The 26,904-nt window shown below is 36.5% G+C and overlaps 2 protein-coding genes across 10 annotated transcripts in view; one reads left to right on the top strand and one right to left on the bottom strand.

The window, feature by feature from the left end:
- Nucleotides 1-563: 563 nt before the first annotated feature.
- Nucleotides 564-21,712, bottom strand: PPWD1 (peptidylprolyl isomerase domain and WD repeat containing 1). 4 transcript variants are annotated; one of them, XM_003981014.6, is made up of 11 exons: nucleotides 21,488-21,712; nucleotides 16,528-16,630; nucleotides 15,723-15,823; nucleotides 15,462-15,582; nucleotides 13,220-13,667; nucleotides 9,275-9,465; nucleotides 8,237-8,426; nucleotides 5,346-5,527; nucleotides 3,453-3,534; nucleotides 1,916-2,098; nucleotides 564-868 (listed from the first exon to the last, which is right to left on the bottom strand). In XM_003981014.6, exons 1-11 carry the CDS (start codon nucleotides 21,681-21,683, stop codon nucleotides 725-727), a joined length of 1,941 nt encoding a protein of 646 aa, XP_003981063.1. In that variant the 5' UTR covers nucleotides 21,684-21,712; the 3' UTR covers nucleotides 564-724. The 4 variants fall into 4 exon arrangements, with proteins under 4 accessions (XP_003981063.1, XP_006927820.1, XP_044917280.1 ...); XM_006927758.5 differs by having other exon boundaries at nucleotides 21,405-21,522; XM_045061345.1 differs by lacking the exon at nucleotides 21,488-21,712 and adding an exon at nucleotides 18,569-19,290.
- A 114-nt stretch (nucleotides 21,713-21,826) lies between these two features.
- The window catches only part of CENPK (centromere protein K), a 58,640-nt gene continuing 53,562 nt past the window's right edge, over nucleotides 21,827-26,904 (top strand). For 4 of the 6 annotated variants that reach the window (XM_023257048.2, XM_045061399.1, XM_045061382.1 and 1 more), the window contains exons 1-2: nucleotides 21,845-21,907; nucleotides 23,139-23,193. The gene's annotated coding sequence lies outside the window, so the exon portion shown is untranslated. Of the gene's footprint in view, nucleotides 21,956-23,138; nucleotides 23,194-26,904 lie in introns of all 6 variants that reach the window. The other 2 variants (XM_045061384.1, XM_019834916.3) reach the window with 2 other exon arrangements.

Below are 26,904 nucleotides of genomic sequence, written 5' to 3'. Positions count from 1 at the left end.
AAAAAAAGACACTATTAACTTCAGGACAGAAAACTGGGATTTAGCTACATTAGGAAAATAATGTGTAAATAATAAATGAACCTGCATATAAAACCAAGGACTAAGTATTCATTTATTCAGATTCTTGAATTTAAATACTAGCTATAATACTCATTTAAATGTGACTTAACATTGCAACTAGAGGATAAGTTATTTCTAAATCTTTAATAAACTACTTATTTATTTACTGAAGTTTTACTTACCCCTGCTTACTATTTTTAACAATGATTAAAAGGCAAAACTATTTGGCATGAAACACAAACCTAAGAAAAGAAAGGAAGTGGTATATTACTATCAGATTCTGATACCCTTTCTTAGTGGATCTAAAGAAACATGAAGGCAGATTATGTGGCATATATTAATATATTAATATAGTAATATATATTAATGCATACAACTCTATTTAATATGGTTTTTTAGTCTCATGAGAAATTACATAGGAGTGCGATTTGCCCAAATTTACTCCAATTTCAGTTTATCACCTCCTAGGATAAGAAATATTGTGAGAAAAATGAAAGGCAGGGTTTTAAAAAAGGTCCTTTAATGAAAAATATAAAAACATAATATTGCATCCTTGAAACATGATTTGGATGTTTAGCAAGTTCTAAGAGCTTCCTGTGTAAAATAACCCTGTGTTTAATATACGTGTATTTCTATTTACACATACAATGAAACAAACCTTATTTTACTTGACAGTAATATTTATGATGCTGACATCCTCATAGGGCTTATCTGTTTTGGGATTGACTTTGACATTGGAGATCCTCTGTACAACTTCCATTCCTTTAGTCACTCGTCCAAACACTGTGTGCTTATTATCAAGCCAAGGCTGCATTGAAGGAGAAACGGAAAATCTTGGTAAACCCAGATTTCTTAAATTACACCCTCTGGGTAAGAAAATTATAGAGAATTTAAACTTATGCTTCATTTTTAATTTAATAAAAATATATACAGTTAATTTCATCTAGCAGCTTTTAAGAGTGATTTCCATGTTTATCTGAAAAAATATAACAGCATAATATAATGTTTAATTAGCTGCATCTTTCAGACCAAACGGACCTGAAAGATGTTTGCTAAAGGTAAGTTTCTTTGCATGGTTTAAAGAATACTGGTTGAGGCTTTAAAAGTTCTCTGTAGGAATCAGACCTGCAAAATAGGAATTGTTTGGAATTGTTCAAGTAGCATGTGCTTTTGTAGTAGAGAGATGGGAACTCAAATGTTCGCTCTGCTACTTACTTGACCTTTGGCAAGTTGATCATGTCGCACTGTTTGTATAGTCATCTGTTTTTTAAAACTGGGTATAGTGATACTAGAAGTATTGTGAATATTACTTTGTGCCTGATGGGTAGTAGTTATATTTTTCTTCATTATGTGGTGCTTAATTCCAAAAAATAAAGTATAATAATTTTTATAATTTTGTGTAACTGCACAGCAATAGAGCTCAATATTCTTACACTGTATGTCGTCAGATCTACAATGTTGCAATGTAAGTTGCATTCTGATATCAGAGATGTTAAAATATAGAAAAAATGTCTTAAAAAATTTGAGAATTAATATACTCTAATCCCCCCCCCCCATTCTAAAGGAAACAGGCCCAGAAGTGAAATAATTTGTTTTCTATTGTACAATTAGTAGTGGCAAGGTGACTTAAACTCCAGAGTCCTGAGTTATGCAAGTATTGTTTTACAAAGCAAAATCTGATTTGTTAGGTAATTTTACATTTTCTCATCTAAACTGTTTCATTTTTTATATGCTGGCAGAAATAAATAATAGTAGAGAATAATGCAGCTCTCTTCTACTGAATTCATTCTTAGATCATAACCTATGACAACTTACAGTTTATATGACAGCTTATAGACAATGCTGTTCTACTTACCGTTGGTACTACTGTTATAAAAAACTGGGATCCGTTAGTATTTGATCCAGCATTGGCCATGCTGAGTGTATATGGTCTGTCATGTCGTAATGTTGAATGAAACTCATCTTCAAATTCTCCTCCCCATATGCTTTCTCCTCCCATACCAGTACCTGTTGGATCTCCTGTTTGAATCATGAAGCCCTTAAGAGGAAGTATACAAAAAACATATTACACTGTACTTTTCTATATGTACGTTTTGGAATTTAAGTGTGTTTTATGTTCAGTAAAATCTTTTTTTTTTTTTTTAAGTTTGAGAGACAGTGCACCAGTGGGGGAGGGGCAGAGAGAGAGGGAGATCCCAAACAGGCTCCACACCGTCAGCACAGAGCCTGATGTGGGGCTCCAGTCCATGAAGTGTGAGCTCATGACCTGAGCCAAAATCAAGAGTTGGATGTTTTAAACTGAGCCATGCAGGCACCCCTTTTCTTAATAGTCACTCTATCAAGTGATTTTATTAAAACCTTAGTAAGTTATACTTTAGATGATGTATTTTCACTGCTTAAACACAACCTTATTTGTTACTGAAACAAAACTGCAAAGGTCTCCTCATGAATAGTCATGTACTATCTTTCCCAATAATGCAATTAAAACCAATATTGTAAATAAGTTTTAGATCTATAGAGTGTATAAGGTTTTATATAATTGCCCCACTCTTCTCTCTTCCCTTTCCCTAAAATTCTGGATTGCCTGGTGAGTCATTTTTCTAATTCTTTCAGAACCCCCCAAATCTGATTATTCCTCCTGTCATTTCTCCTGCCATTTCTGAACCTATCAGTAACTAAGAACTACACTATTGCCCCATCCATTTTATGGAACAATGCTCAACAAAATCCTGGGACAAGTTCGTTCTGCTCTTCAGGTATTAATGGTGGTTCTCAAAGATTAAGTAGCATGATGTCTTTTCTATTATTTAAAATCTTATTTTCTACATCTAGACCTTATTTAGTCACTAGGTATGAGTAACCTTAACTATTGGTTTTATCTCAGCATGCCCTTTACTCTGTATCTGACCCTTGGGTTTAGCTGCTGACAAAATACTGGTGCAGTGTTTCTAAAAAGGTACCATGTTACTGTTCCTGCATTTATTCCAGATCTGATATTCATGACTATCCATTCTTCTTTTGGCTTAGAAAGTCCCATTTTTCCTATTCCTTTTTAATAAACTGATAATTGTGAGACAGGAAGATGCCTTACGTTTAAACCTCTGGTTATGGGGCGCCTGGGTGGCTCAGTCGGTTAAGCGTCCGACTTCAGCCCGGGTCACAATCTCGCGGTCCGTGAGTTCGAGCCCCGCGTCGGGCTCTGGGCTGATGGCTCAGAGCCTGGAGCCTGCTTCTGATTCTGTGTCTCCCTCTCTCTCTGCCCCTCCCCCGTTCATGCTCTGTCTCTGTCTCAAAAATAAATAAACGTTAAAAAAAAAATTTAAAAAAAAAATAAACCTCTGGTTATGCAAAACACACTGTTCCTGAAGTCATATAAATTTTGTATAACTTACCTTAATTATACGGTGAAATGTATGCCCATTATAATAGCCGTTTCTGCTATGAACACAGAAGTTTTCCACTGTCTTAGGGCACCTAGTAAGATATGTTAAAAATATGAAATCCATTTAGAGCATCTTAATATAGTTTTCTTTGCAGTTCTGCTTTCTACTGATACCTGCAATACCTTCTGAATGTTTTAGGACAGTCTTTTTCCGTAACCTCTTCTCATCTCAGGACAGAAGAGATGAAAGGTCACATAAGCCACAGTATATTGTTTAATATATTATCTTTAGATAAAGAATGCTTATTATATTTGAGTTTGACAGTATTTAAATTTCAAAGTCATTTAGCAGTTAAAAAAAAATACAGCTACAGCACCGTAAGATACGTATATTCACTGCATATAGTAGGTTCAGTTCCTGGGAAAGATAATTTTCTTATAAAAACAACGTTATGGTACATTGACACACTTCCTAACCAAGGACCTGCTCTCTCTCAAATGCTATCTCCTAAATCTAATCAACTTTAAATGACAATCACACACTCAAAAGTATGAAGCTTTCTAAATGTTAACTAATCTCATGTGATGATTTAATCTCATGTTACAGCATTTAAAACATTTAAAACACTCATATACAAAATAAGTACTTTTCAGTAAAAGGAGTTGTAAAAGATGTCACTCTGTTTTTCATTTTCATTTTTTTGGAGACAGAAGTGGAGAGGGGCAGAGGGAGAGAGAATTCCAACCAGGCTCCACATTCAGCAAGGAGCCTGACGTGGGGCTCACCCCCATGACCCTGGGATCATGACCTGAGCCAAAATCAACAGTTGGATGCTCAACTGACTGAGTCACCCAGGCGCCCCAAAGATGTCACTCTTTGGATCAAGAATAGCCAAAGATATTCTATTGGATTTGACATTGCATGTTCATCTTGCAAACTTTTAAACTGTCCAGAATTCCTTTCTGCTTTTTTCAGTACATTTTTTGTTGGATTGATCGATTGATTGATCAATTATGTATGTATGTATGTATGTATGTATATTAGAGAGAGCACAAGCAGGGGAGAGGGGTAGAGGAAGAGACAGAGAATCTTAGGCAGTGCAGAGCCCAACATGGGGCTCAATCCCATGATTCTGGGATCATGACCTGAGCAGGGATCATGACCTGATTGAAAATCGAGTTGAATACTCAACTGAACGAGCCACTCAGATGCCCCTTGTTGGAATTTTTAAAACCTATAGAAAGAACTAAAGAAGTAGTAGTGGAGATCTAAGAAATGTAAGGAGGAAAAGGAATTATCCTCCCCTTAAGGATTTGCTTTGAGGGTAAAGCCAGTTATAACAAATGAGCCACAAAATATAGTTGGGATGCACAGTTGATGTTAATATCCATTTATAAACCACTTTATAGTTTACATTCAGCACTTTCATAGCCATTTGTTTTGTATGCATAATAATAAACCTGTGAAGTATGTGTGTGTGTGTGTGTGTGTGTGTATATATATATATATATATATAAAATATCCCCATTTTCTAGAGGAACAGTTATCAGAAAGCTAAAGACAGACATTCTTATCAAACCCTTCAGTTCTTTAAAATTCCTCAAGTTGAGGGGCGCCTGGGTGGCTCAGTCGGTTAAGTGGCCGACTTTGGCTCAGATCATGATCTCACGGTTCATGGGTTCAAGCCCCACCTACTTCAAATTCTGTGTCTCCCTCTCTCTTTCTGTCCTTTTCCCGCTCATGGTCTGTCTCTGTCTCTCAAAAAATGAATAAAAACATTTAAAATTTTTTTTAAATAAATAGAAAAATTCCTCAAGTTGAAATAGCAATTTTAAGTTGCACAGTTTCTTCCAATAAACACATTTACATTGATGTTCATTTCAGACAAAAGACAGTACATACTCAACAGGAAAAAGTTTGATATGAATGTCTCCCATGCTTGTGTGGATAATGGCACTATCTGAAACACGTTTAGGTCCTTCAGCTTGAGTAGCTGCCATGACTTCTTCTTTAGAAGGTTTCTCATTAAAAACATCTCTGTCAGAATCTGCACTTTTTGTATCTTCTGGTTCTCGTTTGGTAAACTCAGAGAAAAATTAAAGAGAGTGAATGAATTAAATTTTTCATCTGGTTAAAATGTTATCAACAGTAAAATTTCATTTCTATCTATGGTATTTGAGCAAAGTAAGAATTCACATCAGAATAAGTCCTTACTGCAGCAGTCACTTCCTATCACAGGATGTGTAATACAGTTAAATTATTTTTACACTTGCCTAACATGACAACAATCCATACAGTGAAGGTGTATGGTTTCAAATGGGATTTAATTTCTTTTTGGGTGCACACTGAACAAGATGCACTTTTATTTGAGGTAGTTTTCTGCCTCTGCCCGCTAGTATGTTCTAACCTGTCAACCAGTGCTTACTTTTCACTATTTAGATTGCCTGGGTTTGAATTCCATTCTGCTACTTACTAGTTACATGATTTTGGCAAAATAAATTCATTTCTTCATTTCCTCATTCATAAATGGGGATAACTACCTCAAAATTGTACCTATTGTGAAGATTCAATGAAGGGATATAAAATGCTTGGAGAATAGTGCCTAATATGTAAAAGGTACTATATACATATTAATAATTGTTGTTATAATGAACAGAACCTGGTGCTAGGCAGGTTGAGGATTCAAAGATGAATCAGTAATGCATCTTGGCTAGTTTTTTTTTTTTTCCTGCAAAGCCCCCATCTGTTCTATCTAAACCCTGAAGCTTGGAAGAAAGAATGTAAATTTTGAGTGAAGTTACAGAAATTTCAGGATACCTCAGGGAATAGGGAAAATTGAGAGAAATCTTTCAGTTGTTAAAACTTTGGACTCCTCTGAGCCTTTTTTTTTTTTTAAATTTGACTTTCAGGAAGTAGAAATCTTTTCTCCAGAGGAAGCTCTACCTGATTATCAACTGAGTTCCAGGAAAGTAAAGCCAGTGCCCCAGGCCCTGTCTTGCCTAATGTCATTCTGGATCTACTTGGATAAATTCCAAATAAAGAAACAACCAAGCTAGGATGTTGTTGACTTATCATCTTATTCTCCATTTTTCAAAGGAATGACATTATCAGTTGTATGATTGATTTATATGAATTTTTAAATAGGTATTTTAATTTAGCTCACATATTGAACTACCAAAGTTCATATTTTGTCATATTTTGATATTGATTTGAAAAGAGATAAAAAATTTACATATATGTATGTACCATTTTACTTTTGCTTACGGATATGTATGTCTAATAAAATGAGAGATAATTTTATGAACATGTTAGCTGTATAAAGATGAATAGTAACTTTTTTCTTCAATGTTAACAACACATGTGATTTAATCAACATAAAACTAAACTTTAGGGGAAGAGAATAATTTATTAGTTTTTTGATAAAGAGGATAGAAAATTAGTATGTTTTTAGTGTATATCAAGAGTTAGCTTTCACCTTCAAAACAGTTAAATTACAGGTAAAAACAAGAGAAACTATTTCCCTTTAACCAATATTATTTTTTGTAGCAATGACTTTGAAAGTTCTAAATAAAATTTTCATCTTAAAAGAATGTATCCATTTTTTGGTTAAAAGCTTGTTTGGGATGAACTGCTATTTCCTACATTAATCAAATGCTGGCAACCTGAATAGCATCACAGCTACTTACAAGATATCACATGAAAAGAATCAGTATACTAGAATGAGCCACACACTTTAACAAACTTGTGAATAGTGAAGAAAATATAATGCCCTGTATTTGAGGATTTTATATTACCTTAAGGAGGAGATGACTATCACAGATATTTTAAAAAAAAAAAAAAAAAAAGAAAGTAAACTATTCCAAAAACTGTGACATATAGAGCACAACCAGGCAGATGTAACTCAGACTTGATGTCAAGAGAAGGTTTCCAAGTAGGAACTGATATAAGTAGGAACTGGGGACAGGTATGTGATTGGCAGAAGGAACAGCCTGTGTAAACTCCTTGAGGTAAAAAAACAACACTCAGCTATTGCAAACAGGATCAAGTTCAGTCAGAGTAGCAAATGAACTAAAAATGAAGAAAGATAGGTAGAAGAGCCAACTAATATAGATAGTTGAGGAGCCATTAAAGGATTTTAGGCAAATAACCAAATTTGGGACTCAGTCTCTGACTGCAGTGTGAAGGACAGAATGGTAGGGCAGAGGTCTGTACACTTTAGATTTTTCTGCTTGGTTCAACAGTTAGGACACGGCTACTCCTAGATAGTTTAGACAGTTTGATTCTGAGCCCAGTCTTAGTTAACATATAAAGTACTTGTAGTTCTCTAGGGAAAAAAAAAAATTGTCAGGAATATAAACTTTTAAGGTAGCACCATTACAAGAGAGTTAAAAGGTAAAAAAAGAAATGTGCTTAGAGAAGCAAGTGTGCAAGTTCAGGGAAGATAAATTAAGAACAAAAGATGAAAAATAATCTTTTTTAGAACTTTTAAAACCCCATAGCAAAAGCTATTTTGGATGCAATTATTACCATAACCACTTACTTCCTTACATCTTAGACAACATAAATAGTTGTAGAAGCCAGGTCGAAGATTTTTCAGAACAGGAGGGAAATCAGTACAAAATCGAGTCCTAGTTAAAAATTATGCAATATTAATGTTTTAAGATGGTATTCTGGTTGTTTAGAAAGCATGCTATTATTGCCAACATTCTCTTCAGTTGAAAGCACGACCTAAGAAAATAAATCTCCAACCAAATTGGAAGAATTAAGGCCTATTTCCTAGTATTTCCGCATACCATGTAAAATCTATTCTTCTTAAAAGATGTACAAACTATTGTTGGGTCAGCTTGAATATTTTGAAGAACAGGATTTTCAGAAGCTTTCATTTCTATAGTAGTTGCAGCACGATGTTTTTTGGCTATTCCCTGGAACAGAGCCAATTGCATCACTCTAATATTTTCCTGCTTGCCTAAGATGCGCACACACCTGGAAAATACAACAATGTTTTATACAGTAAAATACCAGAATTAATTCCAATTATAAAAATTTTATACATAAAATCTAGAAATCAACTATCCTTTACCTTTGTATAAAATAATTACTAAAAGTTTTTTAAAAAGTGTTTCTCTACCCCCTTCCCCAGAAAGTTATTTTAAATTGGATGGAATTTTCTGGTTAAAAAAAAAACAAAACACAATCATTCATGCATAATTTTAACCTATCCCTATTATCTTAATCTTTTTGTAAGACTTCAAAGATTCTATACTGTGAAGAACTACAATATAAATTTGTTTCTATGTGAGAATGTACAGACCTACATTTTTTTCTCTTTAAAATATACTTTTAAGTTCTTTTCATTTACATTCAGTGTTAGTATCTGATTGTAGCTATTTTGTACTAAAACCAAATGGACTGTTTGCACAAAAGGCTTATTGTGGTTTCATGCATTTTAACTTCTGATTTTATGTCTAGCAGGATGTAATGCTGAATTCTGTGGTTAAAATATTTGGCAACATTTAATATGAACCAGGCTAATTTAAATCAATAAGCAAAAGAGAGATTGAAACTTGTTAAAAAAAAAACAAAAAAACAACCTTGAAACTATGCATATCTTTTTTTCCATTTCTTTTACAAACATGAGTGGAAACTTTTTACATAAGATTATAAACAACCAAAAGACCACAAAAAATCCAGTCAAAACATTTGGTTAAGTTTAGACATTTGGGACCATTCCACTTGTCTTGGAACAAACAAAACTCCCTTTGTTTCCCTGAAAGAGGAAATAGTCCCCCATAAATGAATGCACTTTTAAAAAACATCTTATTAAAGCTTACCGGTTTGTTTCTACATTTATAACTTTAATGCCTAGCATTGTTCCATATAGCACGAAGTGTCCAGTTTCATCAAAGACTATGTTAATTAATCTTACTGCATCCACCTTCTCCAACTCACGTTCAACAGCCATTCGTCGGCCAAATTCCATGTCGGGTAGCTGTTGCCTCATCTGCTGCAGTTCAGTAAACATCTAGGGAGTAAACAAAAAAGCTATGTGATAAAGGGAATGAGAATTTAAATAGAAGCACAGTATACATTAAGAGCCACTGAAAATTTGTGTACTTATAGGTTACCTTAAAGAGGATTCTAAATTCCATAAGCAGGAAATAAAAAGACATTAGTAAGTTCAATCGTAAAATAATAGTATTTACACTAACTGCTTCTTCTTAATAAAAAAAAAAAGTTAATATAACTACTGTCTTCTGTACAGAAAAAAGGTATCTGCTGCCTTTTATAAGCCACAGACTAGGGACACCTGGGTGGCTCAGTTGGGTAAGCGTCCGATCCTTGATTTCAGCTCAGGTTATGATCTCATAGTTAGGAGATTGAGCTCCACATCTGGCTCCATGTAGGGCTCCATGCTGGGTGTGGAGCCTTCTTAAGATTCTCTCTCTCTCTCTCTCTCTCTCTCTCTCTCTCTCTCTCTCTCTCTCTTCCCCCCCCCCCGCCCCTCCCCTACTGTGCTCTCTCATTCATAAATAAATAAATAAATAAATAAATAAATAAATAAATAAATGCCACAAACTAGTACTTTCCAATAGGAAGATAATGCAAATCAAGCATGTAATTTTAAATTACCTAGTAGCTACTTAAAGTAAAAGAAACAGGTGAAATTAGTCTCAATAAGGTTTTATGCCCCATATATCCAAAATATAATCATTTAGACTTTACTCAATACTTAAAAATTGAGATAGAAGCACCTGGCTGGCTCAGTCTGTGGAACATGTGTCTCTTGATCTCAGGGTTGTAGGTTTGAGCCCCATGATGGGTACAGAGGTTATTTAAAATAAAATCTTAAAAAAATTTTTGAGATAAATTATATTCTATTTTTTTTATATTAAGTATTTGAAATCCTGTATTTTATACTTTCATCCTGTCTCAATTTGGACTAGCCACATTTCAAGCACTCAATAGCAACATGTGGCGAGTGGCTACTACACTGGACACTGTAACTACAGTGTAAGGTCCCTGTAAAAGGATCATGGACCTGACATGATATAACACTCAATTTTTATTGAATGAACTCTTATTATTTCACTAATTTATAACAATTTCATGCTATTTTAGAAAATGTTTCAAGTTATTTTTATAGAGAGCCCAACACAGATTATCATTAGGTAAATGTCATTTACGATAGATGAATATTTTTATAAATGCTCTGTAGCTTATTTGGTTTTCTTTTCTTCAGATATTTAACACAATTTTCAGATAAGGTCACATCTTAATTACTATGTATTATCACACTATAAGCTTCTCCCCCATTAAGATCTTTCAGGTTTCCAGACATTTAGGGCATCAAACAGCAGAATTCAACAGCAGGTCTCCACTGGAGATAAAAAGAAGCCAAGCTTATGTCCAGTCTACTTATTTTCATGCTTGTGTTAACTGGAAATCCCATTTTTCTAGATATGGAAAGAACAACAATGTACACAACTCCATAAAAACAGAAGGAGGTATATGCGTTAGGGAACAACATGAAGCAAGGGTCTTACAGGACAGAAAAAAAGCCTGTTGGTCATTAGGTTTTCTTATCTCCAGTCTCTGAGACTACTTGTTTATTCATATGCTAGAAATAGCCTAGCATTTTTATAGAGAGGGACCCTTGATTATTTTACTAGATTAGATTCATTTTCATGACTTAAAGTTTGTATACAGTTGTCTGCCTGCGTGTATTTCATAAATGTTAATCCAACCTGATAAATACAGCAGTATCTTTTTACAGTATTCTAGCCTTAATAGCAGGGCCTCTGGATACACAACTGTGTAACCATATGCATATCTCATTAACTTTGAGATTCCACTGATTTACTACCCACTATCCTTCTAATTAATTTACTTGGCATTTGTTTTAGTTGTTGTTGTTGTTATTGTTTGGACAATCTCTCATTTTGAATCTCACTTCTGTCATAAGTTTTACTACTGACCTCATCTTATTTCAGCCCTCTTCAACACTTGTTGAAGTCAATAATGAAGAAACAGAGTATTCGTGTTAAGAAATTAATATCCAGAGACTGTGTTCTTAAATATTTCTTTTGCTGAGGAATCTTCAAAGAGCTGCAAGTTGGTAAAGGCCTTTAAGTTATATTTAAGTTGAACTAATATCTAGTTACCAGCTGCCATTAATGAAGAAAACATCACAGTTTTCTCCTATTCTTCAAAGTAGAGTGGAAAGCTGTTCTCTTCCAAAAGGAAAATGAGTCAGGAGGATGATCTAACAACCAGATCTTCACATGTGTCTGGATTCATATTACTTCAGGTAGATAATCCACCCAACTTAAAGCCACTTGCCACCAAACAACAGTGTCACTAAGAAGAGTAACAGAATTTAAGACCTTAATGCAAGGAATCTAAACTGGTTACTACCAACAATGTAGAATTATTATACAATAAACAGTACTGTTATGAAGAAGGTTCAACCCACAGACTCTCAGAGGATTCAACATACCATTAGCAGTTAGAGAACACTTGAGGGAAACAGGTGATCAGACCCAATTTCCACAAAAAACTGTTAATTTTGCATGGATAGAAAGTCTTATTCTACAACTACATGCTTTAAAAAATTCTTGTTAGCAGTAATTATGTGTCACGTATTGTTGTTAGTGCTGGAGATACAAACATGAGCCAAAACAGATAAGGGAGCATAGATCACATAGAGTTTAGTCTACAAGGGGTTGATATGTAGTAATCAAAAATAAGACCAAGCCAAATGGTCTAAGAGAAAATAAACAGAGTGATATTGAGTCACATAAAAAAAAAAGTTGTCCTACGTTAGACAAATAGTGAATTCCCACAGGAAGTGACTCTTTAAATGAGATTTGAAGCTTAAGTTCAACAGGTAATGGAAAGAACGGAGGAGGGGTGACACCAGGCAGCAGGAACAGCATAAGCAAAGGCCCTGTGGTGGAAGACATGTTCAAGAAACTGAAATAAGGCCTAAATGGCTAGTGTTAAGAGGCAGATAGAAAAGTGAGTGACAGTAGGCTAGAGTGGTAGGCAAAGGCCACAATAAGGCAGGCTGTGACTTCGGTCTTGATCCTAAGAACAATAAGAAGTCACTAAAAGGTTCAAAGAATGAAATGATCAAATATGCACTTAAAAATTTTGCTCTGGATGCAGTGTGGATAACTGATTAGGAGGAAGCCCGAATATAGGCAGTAGGCCATGAGACAGTCCAGGCAAAAGATCATGAGCTAGGGTACTGACAGCTATGCTGAAAAGAAAGGGATAGATTTTAAGCATATTTAGAAACTAAAATTGACAGGATTCATGATGAATTAAATAGAGGGTAAGGAAAAAGAGTTAAAGTTAAGGATGGCGCAGGTTTGTGGCTTATGCAAGTAAATGGATATTGGTGCCATTCATGAAGACAGCAAAACAAAACAAAACAAAACAAAACAAAACAAAACAGATGGCACCATGTGTGTTCACAATAGTAAGATGGAGAAATCAATTTGGGAGTAGTCATATGAATAGGCAGGAGTGAACAGAGTAAAAGCCACACAAAAGAAGGATGATTGGCTCAGAAGATATCACATCATAAACCCTGGGAAAAGAGTTTTGAAGAACACTGCAAGAGAGCAGACAGATCAATAATATCTTCAATGTGCTAAGAGAAAATAACCATCAATGTAAATATCTATATCCAGAAAAAATATCTTTTAGGAGTTGCACAAAATAAAGACAGTCAGAAAAGGATATTCCCATTAAATTTATATTGCACTTACACTTAGTGATTCATCAAAGACTCTCATGAGTTTTCCAGTTAAAAATCTGAAAATTCTAACTTTTCTATCAGAACCAATAGTAGCTATTTTCTTCCCATCAGGTGAAAAACATATGCTGGTTGGATAAGCCTTGCACTTGGCAAACTCATACAAATCGGTGTCAGTTTTATATTCCCAGTTCACATTTTTGGGGAACTTATATTCATGAGGAGGCCCAGTCCAGTATTCAATCATTCCAGATTTATCAGAAGACACTATTGCTTTATAAACTGCATTCAGCCGTATCTGAGTAAGAGGTGATGTATGGAGCTTGTCAAAAATATGAAGCGGCTGGTTATCTCCTCGACCATCATAAATGAAAATTTTTCCTGTGCTCTTCTCAGAAGCAGCAACTGAAGATATGGCATCCCCTGGGCAATAGATCCACTCACATTGTCCAGGAAAATAGCTAAAATAGTGAGGGGAAAAAAGAAGTTAATACAACAAGTAAGCATCCTTATCCACTCTCACCACCAAAACAATGTCCTGGCCAATGATTTAGTTAGTTTTGGATTCCTTGCTCTAAAGTAGCAGAAATAGAAACTGGGGAGGAACAACTAATTTTCCCTTTCTGACCTCATTAATCTAATGGTAATAACTTCTGAGGATTTATCAGACCACATAGAAAACTTCCTACAGCAGATCATTTACTTCTCTTGGATAGATAAGAAAACCTAATCAGACCAGGGCCTTAAAATATTCCAGGGCATTGCCTTTTGGATCTCTAGGTCTCAGTCTATTTTTAACTTATTTTTAAATAGGTTCCTATCTAACAGTATACTTGATAAACTCATTCTTGAAATGTTTAAAATCAAAATATTTTAGTTACGACTATGATCAAAAGGAAAACATTTGGATATCACATTTTCATTACTAGTGACTTAATCTTACAACTATAAAGTTTGAACATGCTACCTGATAAAGTACAAAAGAACTGGGACAGATTTAACCTGGGACAGATTTAACCAAAATACCAAACTTACACACTCAAATGAGTGTTGTCTCCTTATAAGCAGTCAGTTAAAGAAGTTACACAGTTATTCCAATGTTGGTGCTGATGCTCAAAACTTCTGGAACTCTTCTTTTAGAATTTCTACCAAAACTTAAATAATATCCCCAAAGGTGGCAGAGGTTCAACATTTATGAATAGATTTAATTTGTAAAAACAGCTAAAGTGTAGGTAAACAAAGCAGGGAATAAGACAAGATAACCAATATATATTTCTATTTGTAGTAAAAAATAAGTTCTGACCATAAGTAATGAGACTAATATCCTTTAGTGGCTCATCAACTGGTTTTGAAGGAAATTCCAAAAGAAGTACTGCTATGTAATGAGCTGTTGTTCTTGTCCCCCCACCATTCATATGTTGCAGTTACCCAAGGTGATTGATCTGGAGATAATTAGGATGTAATTAAGGTTGAATGATGTCATAAATGTGGGGCCCTAATCCCACAGAAGGAAAGAGGAAGATACCATTCCTCCTTTCATCCTGTCCCCAAAGAGAGCCCTCACCACAAATCAAACCCTACTGGAATCCTGGTCTTGCACTTTCCAGCCTCCGGAACTCTGAGAAAATAAATTTCCTTTGGTTAAGCCACTCAGCCTATGGTCTTTTGCAATGGCAGTCTGAACTAAGACAAGTCCTAAGACTATTTTTGACAATGCTAGATTTTCAAGGTGACATTCATTTAGACGTATATAAATTCAGTATGATATCTTAAGAAAGACATGCTTAAAACAAAGAATTCATCTCATTTCTGTAGTTCAACCACATGGTGTGGATATCAATATACTTTAAAGTTTAAAGTTACCAACGAATCACCTCAATTCCAAAATGTACATAAGCCTTATAAGACATAATACATATTACTGAAATAAGCAAAGCAAGGAAGTTAATTCTAAGTACCAGCAAATTAGACATGATGGATCCTCATTATTTTATTAAGTAATGTTAAATGGATATAATGAATCCTTGTGATGATGCTATTTAAAAATTTCTGCTGTGATTAACAACAACAACAATAAAAACAGCAGAAGCCTCCAAAGAGCATCATAACAAGGATTCCTATCTACTTTTCCTAAGCAAAATTCAAAAGCACAGCTGGCAATGGCAATACATTCTGTTTAGAAATATCTACAAAATGGTGACAGTTTAAAAATTATTTCACTAAGTTAAAAAGTATATACTTTAAAAAAGACTCACCCAAGCTTCAGCATATTGATCATGTCAAAGTTCACTACATCAAACACCTTCATTGCTTTATCATCACCCACAGAACAGAACAATGCTCCCTCAGAGCTAACTGCAATACTCTCAATAACTCCTATTTAAATAAATCAAAACATTCTAGTAAATACCAATGAAACAAATATGCATGATTCAAAGGAAAAAAAAAACATTTTAAAAGGAACTTTAACCAATACAATTTAAGACTCACACACACACACACAGTGAAATTCTTACCCAGGTGACTACGAAAATGTTTAACAAATTCAATTCCCTCTTCTATTTTTTTCCAGAACTTAACATGTCCATCATGACTGGCAGTAATAATAAAGTCTGTCCTGCATACATAAAATTGTAAAAGTTAATTTGTAAAGCAGATCTATGAGTTATTCAGTAACCCCAAAAGCAATCATTCACTGAGAATCTTTGGCGCTTTCAAAATATTTTTATTTTAAGCTTTCTTTATAAAGACCACCATATGAGGGTAGATAGAAAATGGCAAATTTTGTAGTTCTTTCCTGGATATCATAATAGTTGATGTGGCACTAACTTTAACCCCAAGAGCTAGGATCAGAGTTGTGCTAGGAGTTGACATTAAAAAAAAAGAAATTTCACCAGGAATTTCAGTAGACCTTACAGCCCTTTAATCGTAAAATCACCCTGGAGGCAGTCTTTTCACATGGAAAACGTACTCATCTTCAAAAGGTGATAAATAACCAATGCACATTTGTTTTGTATCGTATCCAAGGTGTCTTGTTAAGTATTAGAATGATTTTGTACAGAATAGTCTCCCCTTTAAGGTGTATAAAAATAGAAACCATCTGAATACCTACGGTATTGATATTACCTTGAATGCATTCCTTGTAGGAAATTGGAAAGAATATGTAGGACTTCATTTAACTGAAATTATTATAGAATCGGTGGCATTAAATAGAAATCCATGGTATCCTAAAGATACTTTTACAAATCATCTTCAAAACTGAAGCATCTTTATAAAATAAATTTTTCAGAAAAAAAACAAAAAAAGATGTGTGAGACTTACTTGGTGCATACCACATGGGTGATAACATCTCTATGCATGTAACTGCGCTCATACATAGATGCACTGGGGAGATTTTCAAGATAGACTCTTTCAAACTCTAGAACTGAGGGAAAAAAGGTAAAGAAAAATTTATTTTAAACTGCAACTATATACTATTTTGCATTTTCTGTAAGAGTTTTCTACATTCTATTTTCTGTTGGGCACCTGGGTGGCTCAGTCGTTAAGCATCTGACTTTGGCTCAGGTCATGATCTCACGGTTCATGAGTTCGAGTCCCATATTAGGTGAGCTCAAGCTCTGCTTCGAGGGAACAGAAGCCCTCTTCGGGTGAGCTTGAGCACTGCTTTGGGTGAGCTTATGCCCACTTCGGGTGAACGTGAACCCCACTTCGGGTTAACACGAGGCCCACTTTGGGTGAGTCCCACTTCTCTCTCTGTCTCCCTCTGCCCCTCCTTCTCTCCTTCTGCCCCTCCCTTGCTCTCAAAAAAAAAAATTCTATTTTCTATTTTCTTCTATATCTTATTACATTTCTCTCAATTCACACGTAATGAAAAAAAAATCCAGTCTGTTATGTATTTCATAGTAGTGAACAGCACTGTTATTATTTAGTCATGACAGGTCTCAGGTATTGTATAGATGCTTAACTGCCCTCAGAACTTAACTGAGCGATTCTGGCTTAATATTAAGGTTCCATTAAAAAAGAAAAACTTTGGGGTTCCTGGGTGGCTCAGTCGGTTAAGTGTCCAACTTCGTCTCAGGTCATGATCTCACAGATGGTGGGTTTGAGCTTCATGTTGGACTCTGAGCTGACAGCTCAGAGCCTGGAGCCTGCTTCAGGTTCTGTATCTTCCTTTCTCTCTCTGTCCCTCCCCCACTTGTGCTGTCCCTCTCTCTCAAAAACAAATAAACATTGAAAAAAACAAAAACAAACCAAAACCTTAAAAAGTTTCATGAAAGTATCACAAACATCTTTCTAACCATTAGTAAAGCCAATTATTAGTTCTAATTTAAATAATTAACAAGAGACCAGTGGCCACCTATGGGTGTTTATCTTTAAGACACTAAGCCTCTTTGAGGTCACTAGTAGTGGGGTTGAAGCAGATAAACATGATAAAATACTAAATAGATTTTTAGAGCTGAGAAAACCCTGGATTTCTCAACTTTTTCCAAGGGCAAAACATTTCAAAAAATGCTAATCTGAGGAGATATTTTGTTACAAGATCTATGAACCATATTACTAGCAAAAATTGACATTATATGTGTATCTAATAAAATAATCCAACAAAGGCCAAACATGCCTATAAAAAGTTGCTAGAGTGGAGCCTGGGTAGCTCAGTTGGCTAAGTGACCAACTCTTGATTTTAGCTCAGGTCATGATCTCACAGTTGTGGGATTGAGCTCCACATTCAGCTCCACAATGAGTGTGGAGCCTGCCTGGGATTCTCTCTCCCTCTGAAAGCACACATGATCTCTCTCAAAAAAAAATTTCCAGGGCTCCTGGGTGGCTCAGTCGGTTGAGCGACTGACTTCGGCTCAGGTCATGATCTCACGGTTTGTGAGTTCGAGCCCCACGTCAGGCTCTGTGCTGACAGCTCAGAGCCTGGAGCCTGCTTCGGATTCTGTGTCTCTGTCTCTCTCTGTCCCTCCCCTGCTCATGCTCTCTGTCTCAGAAATAAATAAACATAAAAAAAATTAAAAAAAAAATTTCCTACATTAAACATAGAGATGTTTCATAGTTTTTCATAACTATTGTATAGCAGAGTCAAACCTGTGCCCAATGAACTCCTTTCCCTTCATTTTTAATAACAGAACCACCATTTTTATATGTGCAAAATGACAGTCAGCTATAAGACGACCTTTCTCATCTTCTCCAGAGTTAGGTGTGACCATGTGCCAATGAAATAGAAGTGTAAGTGTTATGTGACAATCAAGAAGTCTCCTTCAAAAAGTATTCCATTATTCCCTTTCTCAGTCCTATACTTGGGATCTGGGGTAAGAGAACTGATTCTAATAACCACTCAGGACAAAGACGAGGGCCATACCTTAGTGATGTTAGGGCAGAAAACTGGAAAAAGCCTAGGTCCCTTTGAAGCCTCCATACCAATCCTAGACTGTTTACTTTGGGACTTCTTTTATGCAGCTAATATAATACTGATACACATTCCTTTTGCTGTTTGTTAGTTTACTTGAGCAGGTATTTACTGAAAACAAAATAGGTTATAAGGCACATGGACATAAAAAGTGGAACACATAGTTCCTACCTTTGAGAAACCATTTGGTTACTTAAAGGTAGTGTCATATAACAATTTATAATGTCTTTCTGAAAATGCATAGAAAAGTCTAGCGTCCAAAGAACATGTTAAAGAGGATAGCTCTTTTTCTAGAAAGCTAAACGCATGTCACACTCCCATCTTTTTATTAAAAAATTTTTTGCAATGGCGCCTCAATGGCTCAGTCGGTTAAGCATCCTACTTCGGCTTGGGGCATGATCTCACTTGGGTCAGGATTTCGCAGTTTGTGAGCTCAATCCTCACGGTGGGCTCTCTGCTGACAGCTCAGAGCCTGCAGCCTGCTTCAAATTCTGTCTTCCTCTCTCTCTCCCCCATTCACGATTGGTCTGTCTCTCTCTCTGCCTCAAAAATAGACATTAAAAAAAATTTTTTTTAAATTAATAAATTTTATTATGCTCTAGTGACTGAGCTAGCCAGTTGCCTCAAACTCCTTTTTAGACAAAATCTTCAATGATTATTTTTCTAACATTTCATACATGTTTTTATTTTTTAATTTTTAATTATTTAAAAAAATTTTTTTAATGTTTATTATTGAGAGATAGAGACAGGCAGAGCATGAGCATGGAAGGGGCAGAGAGAGGAGGAGACACAGAATTTGAATGAGGCTCCAGGCTCTGAGCTGTTAGCACAGAGCCCGATGTGGGGCTCGAACTCACAAACTGCAAGATCATTACCTGAGCCGAAGTTGAACGCCCAACCGACCAAGCCATCCAGGTGCCCCTAACATTTCAGACACGTTTTTAAATTTCAGTTTTTTTCAGGGTGCCTGTGTGGCTCAGTCAGTTAAGCATCTGACTTTGGCTCAGGTCATGATCTCACAGTGAGTACATTCAAGCACATCAGGCTCTCTGCTGACAGCTCAGAGGCTGGAGCCTGCTTTGGATTCTGGGTCTCCATCTCTCTATGCCCCTCCCCCACTCTCTCAAAAATAAAGAAACATTAAAAAATTATAAATTTCAGTTTTTTTCTTCAAACTGAATACACTATTGACTGGCTTAAATACAATAAGCATCTACTTAATTATAAACATTTTCACACCTAATTATTGCTGTATCTGTCTCAATTGTATTAAGTTTGTAAGATTTTTGTCTCTTAATACTAATATCAGCACTTTGATATTTTTTATGTTTCCATAAAAAAGGATATGCAAACATATTCTATTACAACTATAAGAGCATTAACTTTGTAATATTCATTCATTCAATAAATACTTATTGAACACTTGCTACATGCAAAGCAGTGGAGCAAAGCAGTCATGGTCTTTGCTCTTCTAAGCTTACAGTCTTAGCAGTGGTGACAAATATTAATCGATCACAGACTTAATATACAATTATAAAATGCAGCAAGTGCAATGAAGAAGTTGCTATGGAAACATTTAACAGAAAGACCTAACTGTAAAAAAGATAACACTTTATGGGTGTCAATGTACAATGTTCAAAAAAGTAGCTTCTTCAAAATTTGGATACATAAAATTTGAAAGCTACCTGTAAACTCAGGTGTTCAAAATTACCTCGGAGCTATGATCAATGTTCTTTAGAAACCCAGCCCACTGGAGAAACGACAGGCTTCCCAGAGGAGGCGATAGTTGGAGGTGAGTGCTCAAGTTGGACAACAGTTAGCCACCGGAAAAGGAGTGTGGGAAATTATTTCAGGTATACACCATACCCTGGCAGGCATCCAAAGAAGAAAAAGAGCATACCCCATTCTCAAGTGTTTTAATATGGCTAGAGTACAGCCTAAGGAAGACAGGGTTAGGAAACAGAAGCAATGGAAATGTGCTGGTGAGGTAAGGAGAGATCACATCGTGAAGGAACTTGTATGCCATGATACCGAGTTTGGCCTTTGTTTTTAAAATGAGAAATCACTGAAGAGTTTGAAGCAGAGGGAGTGATAAAGTAAGATTTGACCTTTCAGAAAAATCGTATTTTAATGGTTTTACACCAAGGAAGACATTTTATAGAACAACTTTTGAAAATAAGAAAAACTTAACTTCCTTCCCTACCCTTTTTATTTAATCAAACTTGGTCACTATTCCACGAAAGTTGGAAAATACTTCAAGCCTTGGCATCTCCTGCGTGTGGTTTGAAAACCACAGTCCGCGGGTTTTAGACGAAAAATTTGTTATCCAGTAAACTTCTGTAACTTTCCTAGGTCAGAAACTCATTATTGGAAGAGACAGGATTAAAATGATCTTTACCTACTCTTTACGATTCTAAATAGGCACCGCCATCTCGCCCTCGGTCCCCGCGTGCCCCAAGAGACTAAGTGCACTCCTGAAATAAAAGCTTTCAAGAGAATTGGACACTGACGTTTAATAAACCGGAGACAGAAATTCCAACCTAATGCGCCCGCTATAGGGGTTAAATGAGAGGCGCTTAGCACATAATAGGTAGTAGTATAAGTTAGCTTTAGCATCTATTAGAACACGTTCCTATAACACATCTGTGACTAACATTGTTAGATAGTAGCAAAAAGACGCTGTATTCAGCCCAAATCATTATTTCGGGGAGAACGTGCTAGTAGAGAATGACCAGAAAACAGAAGCTGACCCTCTGTTCTGAGGGCAGAAAACCCCGCAAGCACACACCATCTGATTTTTGAGTCTGGTTTGAAATTTCCCAGTCTGGGGACGCAGATTCCAACTCGCCCTGTGTCTATCGCTGTAGCTACCTTTCCTCTTCTTGGCCAATGTCGCCTCTACAGGTAAGGGCCCAACCCAGCGCTCTTCATTTTCCTCTTCGTTCTCTTGGGCCACAGCCACAACCACTGTCAGCTCTCTTTCGCCGAGTTCTGTTTTTTCCGGCTCCCCCGTGTCCCGGCGCCTTCTTCTTCTCAGCTGTGAATCGCTACCACCTTCCGACGCCATATTGCCAGAGTTGTCAAACAAGGCGCGACACGACACAGCTCCCCTACCAATCCGCAAACCGGCGCGGCCTGCACGTCAGTGGCAGAGCGAGTTTCGGGATTGGCTGGGGTGCGTAGGAGCAGATCCAATCAGCAAGCAGCGCGCGCTCGGGGCCCTAGGCCGGGAAGTCCTGTCTGAGCCAGGCTGAGGTGGCCTGCAGTCCGTGGCTGTGTGGTGGTTAAGAGGTGGGTAAGGGAGAGCGCCTTAACGGTAGACACTTGGAAGGCTCCCAGGTACGGAACTGTAGCGCCGATGGTGGGACCCTGAAGCTCACGGGAACTGGATACCGGACGTCCCGCCAGTCCCTGTGACCCGCTCTTCTCCCGCTCTAGAACCCAGCGGGTTAGAGGGAAATGACAGAGGGGCAGGGAACTGAGGGAACTATCTAACTTGAGGGCCTCCCTTCAGGTGCTGACGGAACTGTTTTCTTCCCTGAGTTTCTTGATTCTCCCAAACGAGAAAGAGGTGGTGGGCGCTTCTTACTGTTTTCTTAGGGAGGGAGAGGGAGAGGGAGAGGGAGAGGGAGAGGGAGAGAGAGAGAACGAAGGAAAGAGAGAGAAAGAACCAACTAGGCAGGCCAAGAAACCCAAGGGTACATGGTAGGATCATTCCCCCTGCTGCCATCGTCCTGGTCTGCGCTTTCATGTCTTAGCCGCCTTCTCGACAGCTCTCTTCTTCAAAAAAAAAAAAAAAAAAAAAAAAAAAAAAAGGGAAAGAAAGAAAGAAAAACTTGTTATGGTAAAAACCACATAACGTTTACTGCCTTCCCCCCTCTTTTAAAACTGAGGTATAGGGGCGCCTGGGTGGCGCAGTCGGTTAAGCGTCCGACTTCAGCCAGGTCACGATCTCGCGGTCCGTGAGTTCGAGCCCCGCGTCGGGCTCTGGGCTGATGACTCGGAGCCTGGAGCCTGTTTCCGATTCTGTGTCTCCCTCTCTCTCTGCCCCTACCCCGTTCATGCTCTGTCTCTCTCTGTCCCAAAAATAAAATAAACGTTGAAAAAAAATTAAAAAAAAACTGAGGTATAATTCATATACAACACTATATAGTTGGCCTTATACAACACTATATAGTTGGCCTTTGAACAAGGGGTGAGCAGAGTGGTTAGGGGCACATCCCCCCTCTTCATTGGAAAATCAGCCTATAACTTAGGATCCTCCCCAAGTCTATTAGTCTTTACTAATAGACTACTTTTGATATAAAGCCTTACCCATAACATAAACAGTGTAAACATTTTTGTACAAGGCTGAAGGTATTTAGTCTTTTACTAGCTGACTTCAGATTGTTAATAGTAATGTTAATAGCTAATAATGATATAACTTCATATGCTAAGCACAGTTCTAAGAACTTTATATATACTAACTCATTTAATTGTCATAACAACTTTATGGGGTAATGTTATTGTCTTCATTTTACAGGTAAGGAAACCGAGGCAGAGACAGTTTAAGTGCCTTGCCCAAGGTCACACAGCTTGTAAGTATTGAAGCCGGAATTTAAACCTAGACAGTTTGATTGTAGAGTTCACACAAAGTTTTTTTGAGTAATGCTGTAGTATGCATTCCTGTGTAGACTAAAGCAAATATATCTATCTATAGTATTATTCCTAGAAATAGAATTTCTGGGTCAGAAGTTAAATGTATTTAAAATTTTAATGGCTATTGTTTATTATCTTACAAAGTGATTAGTTTATGAACAATGCATGCCTCTTGTGAATAGTGTATGCCTCTTGTTCTATATTCTTCTCATTATTGTTTATTATTAAATTTTTCATTATTGCTAGTCAGGATGAAAAATAACCCTTGTTTAATTTTCATTTTTATGGCTTATAAGTACGGTTAAAAATACAGTTTTCTATATATAAAGGATATTTCTCATTTTTTTAAATTTCCCATTTTTGGGGGCGCCTGGGTGGCGCAGTCGGTTAAGCGTCCGACTTCAGCCAGGTCACGATCTCGTGGTCCGTGAGTTCGAGCCCCGCGTCAGGCTCCGGGCTGATGGCTCAGAGCCTGGAGCCTGTTTCCGATTCTGTGTCTCCCTCTCTCTCTGCCCCTCCCCCGTTCATGCTCTGTCTCTCTCTGTCCCAAAAATAAATAAACGTTGAAAAAAAAATTTAAAAAATTTCCCATTTTTGTCCTTTGCTCATTTCTCTTGGATTGTTTCTGTCATTTAGCTTTTTATTGCAAAGTAAAATATAGATATCAAAAAAACCATATAAAAATAAATGTAAATCCCATAAATTATTATAAGGTGAACACCTTTATCACCATGTAGATCAAGAAATAAAACTTTGATAATTATCTCAAAAGTTTCTCATTTGGCCCATCCTAATCAAAGTTCTTTCTCCTGCCTTCTTCTCTCCCTCCAAAAGCATTGATATCCTGACTTTTATGGTGATCACTTTTTTAAATTAGTTTTCTTTTTTATGGTTGGTTATTGGATTTTTATTTTCATATTTGTAGGCATTCATTATACATTAAGAAAATTAGGTCTTGAGTGCCATGTATGTTACAAATATTTTCTTTAAATTTTGAGGTTTTACATTTTAGCTTTTTTTGGGGGGTGGGATATTGAAGAACTTGGGTTTATTACTCAGTGCAGTGAGAGAAAATACAGTGTGGTGTCTTAGTAAGGAGGTGTTAGATTATTTTTTAATTTTTTAATGATATCTTTGTCCCTGCAGAATTTTAAAAAAATTTATGGAGATTTTATTTAGTTTTGTTAGAAATGCTTTCCCAATCCAAGCAAAAAAAAATGTCTCCATGTTTTCTTTATGTTCTGCTTTATCATTTCTGTTTCTGGAATTTTTGAGGGATGTAGGGATCATGTAAAGATTGAGGTGTATATCTAGGCTTAACCCACCTTTTCCCTCCCCTCCACCCAAATACTCTGCAGTTAATTAAAAAAAAAAAAATGAGGAAGTTCTATGAAGGACCAAATTATACCTGGGGAAAAAATGCAATATAGTTTATAAAATATGCTCCTATTTGGATTGTTCTTATATCCCCTTAATTTGCATTGCCACCGGTGTTCTATATCATAGGTCCATAAATGTGTGAATCCAGAAAGGCTTTTATGTGTTTATGTTACACTGTTCAGTTTGCCTATCCATGTGCTAATTCCACGCTATAAAAATTAGTATAGTTTTTTAATAAGTTTAATGTGTGGTAAGGCAAGTTTTCTCATCTTCATGAGGGTCTTGGCTGTTTTTTGGCTCCTTGCCCTTCCATATAAAGTTTAGAATTTGCTTGTCAAGTGCCACAAAAATAGAAACTTTTAGAACTTTTTTTTTTTAAGTTTATTTATTTATTTATTTTGAGAGTGAGAGACAGAGAGAGAGGGAGAGAGAGAATCCCAAGCATGCACTGAACTGTCAGCACAGATCCCAATGCAGGGCTCAAACTCATGAACCGTGAAATCATGACCTGAGCCAAAATCAAGTTAGACACTTAACCAACTGAGCCCATCCAGGCATCCCAAATACTTTTAGAATTTTGATTAAGATTCAATAGATCAACTTAGGAGGAATTAACATCTTTACAGTATGGAGTCATTTAATTTCTGAACATGGTGTATCTCCCCAAGTTTCTTTAAAATCTCTCTTGATAAGACCTTGATTAAGTAGTATAAAACTTAAGTTTCTTATGAATAAAAGTGTTTTGGGGGAGTGGGCTGTTCTGGTTTGCATTTAGTGTTGTGGGGTAGACATCTTTATTCTTTTTTGGTCTGTCTACTTCCTTAAAATTGTCTCAACTTTGCATTTCATGCCATCAGAGTCTACTACTACCTACCACTCCTTGCAGCGGTCATCTTGCAAGATTATATCATACTCCTTCATTTCTTGAAGATTTTTAGCTTCTGGCTCACTGCAGCCCTCTGCAGCACTACTGTCATACTTCATGGTGATTTTAATATCCACATATGGCCTCCCTTTTTCTTGACCTCTTTTTCTTTAGTGATTATATTCTCTATCTTCTAGTAGTTACCTATTCCTGTGGTCATACGTCAAAGACTATTATTTTTTCACTTGGTCTTTGTACCTATGCTGCTACACTATAGAAGAAAATATATAACCATGTTCTAATTCCATTTTAAATTAATGACATATTCGCTAGTGGGTATTTAATAGTCTCAAGTGGACATTTAATCTCAAGTTATCCTACTATTTTATCCTCTCCTGTTCTCTTATATATCTATTTCATACATTTAAAAAAATTTTTTTAAATGTTTATGTTTATTTTATTTTATTTTATTTTATTTTATTTTATTTTATTTTATTTTTTTTCAATAGATGAAGTTTATTGTCAAATTGGTTTCCATACAACACCCAGTGCTCATTCCAAAAGGCGCCCTCCTCAGTACCCATTACCCACCCTCCCCTCCCTCCCACCCCCATCGACCCTCAGTTTGTTCTCAGTTTTTAAGAGTCTCTTATGCTTTGGCTCTCTTCCACTCTAACCTCTTTTTTATTTCCCTTCCCCTACCCTATGGGTTTCTGTTAAGTTTCTCAGGATCCACATGAGAGTGGAGCCATATGGTATCTGTCTTTCTCTGTATGGCTTATTTCACTTAGCATCACACTCTCCAGTTCCATCCATGTTGCTACAAAGGGCCATATTTCATTCTTTCTCATTGCCACGTAGTACTCCATTGTGTATATAAACCACAATTTCTTTATCCATTCATCAGTTGATGGACATTTAGGCTCTTTCCATAATTTGGCTATTGTTGAGAGTGCTGCTATAAACATTGAATGTTTATGTATTTTTGAGAGAGAGAGAGACGGAGCATGAGCTGAGGAGGGGCAGAGAGAGAGGGAGACACAGAATCTGAAGCAGGCTCCAGGCTCTGAGCTGTCAGCACAGAGCCCAATGGGGGCTCGAACTCACGAGCTATGAGATCATGACCTGAGCCAAAGTCAGATGCTTAACCAACTGAGCCACCCAGGTGCCGCTGTTTCATACATTTCTTAATGTATTTCTTTTTTTTTTTAATGTTTTATTTACTTTAAGACAGAGATAGAGACAGAGCATGAGTGGGGATGGGGCAGAGAGAGAGGGGGACACAGAATCTGAAGCAGGCTCCAGGCTTTGAGTTGTGAGCACAGAGCCTGACGTGGGTCTCCATCTCAGGAACTGTGAGATCATGACCTGAGCCGAAGTTGGATGCTTAACCAACTGAGCCACC

Source organism: Felis catus, chromosome A1, assembly GCF_018350175.1.
Source record: "Felis catus isolate Fca126 chromosome A1, F.catus_Fca126_mat1.0, whole genome shotgun sequence".
Taxonomy (NCBI): Eukaryota; Metazoa; Chordata; class Mammalia; order Carnivora; family Felidae; genus Felis; species Felis catus.
This window is presented reverse-complemented; position numbering and strand designations above follow the sequence as displayed.

Coding starts and splice junctions, on each gene's coding strand:
- PPWD1 (XM_003981014.6), bottom strand. CDS start 21,683: ATGGCGTCGGAAGGTGGTAGCGATTCACAGCTGAGAAGAAGAAGGCGC. Junction 13,668..15,461: donor ATCAATATGCTGAAGCTTGG/GTGAGTCTTTTT, acceptor TCACTATTTTAG/CTATTTTCCTGGACAATGTG. Junction 3,535..5,345: donor ATCAAACTTTTTCCTGTTGA/GTATGTACTGTC, acceptor ATATCTTACTAG/GTGCCCTAAGACAGTGGAAA.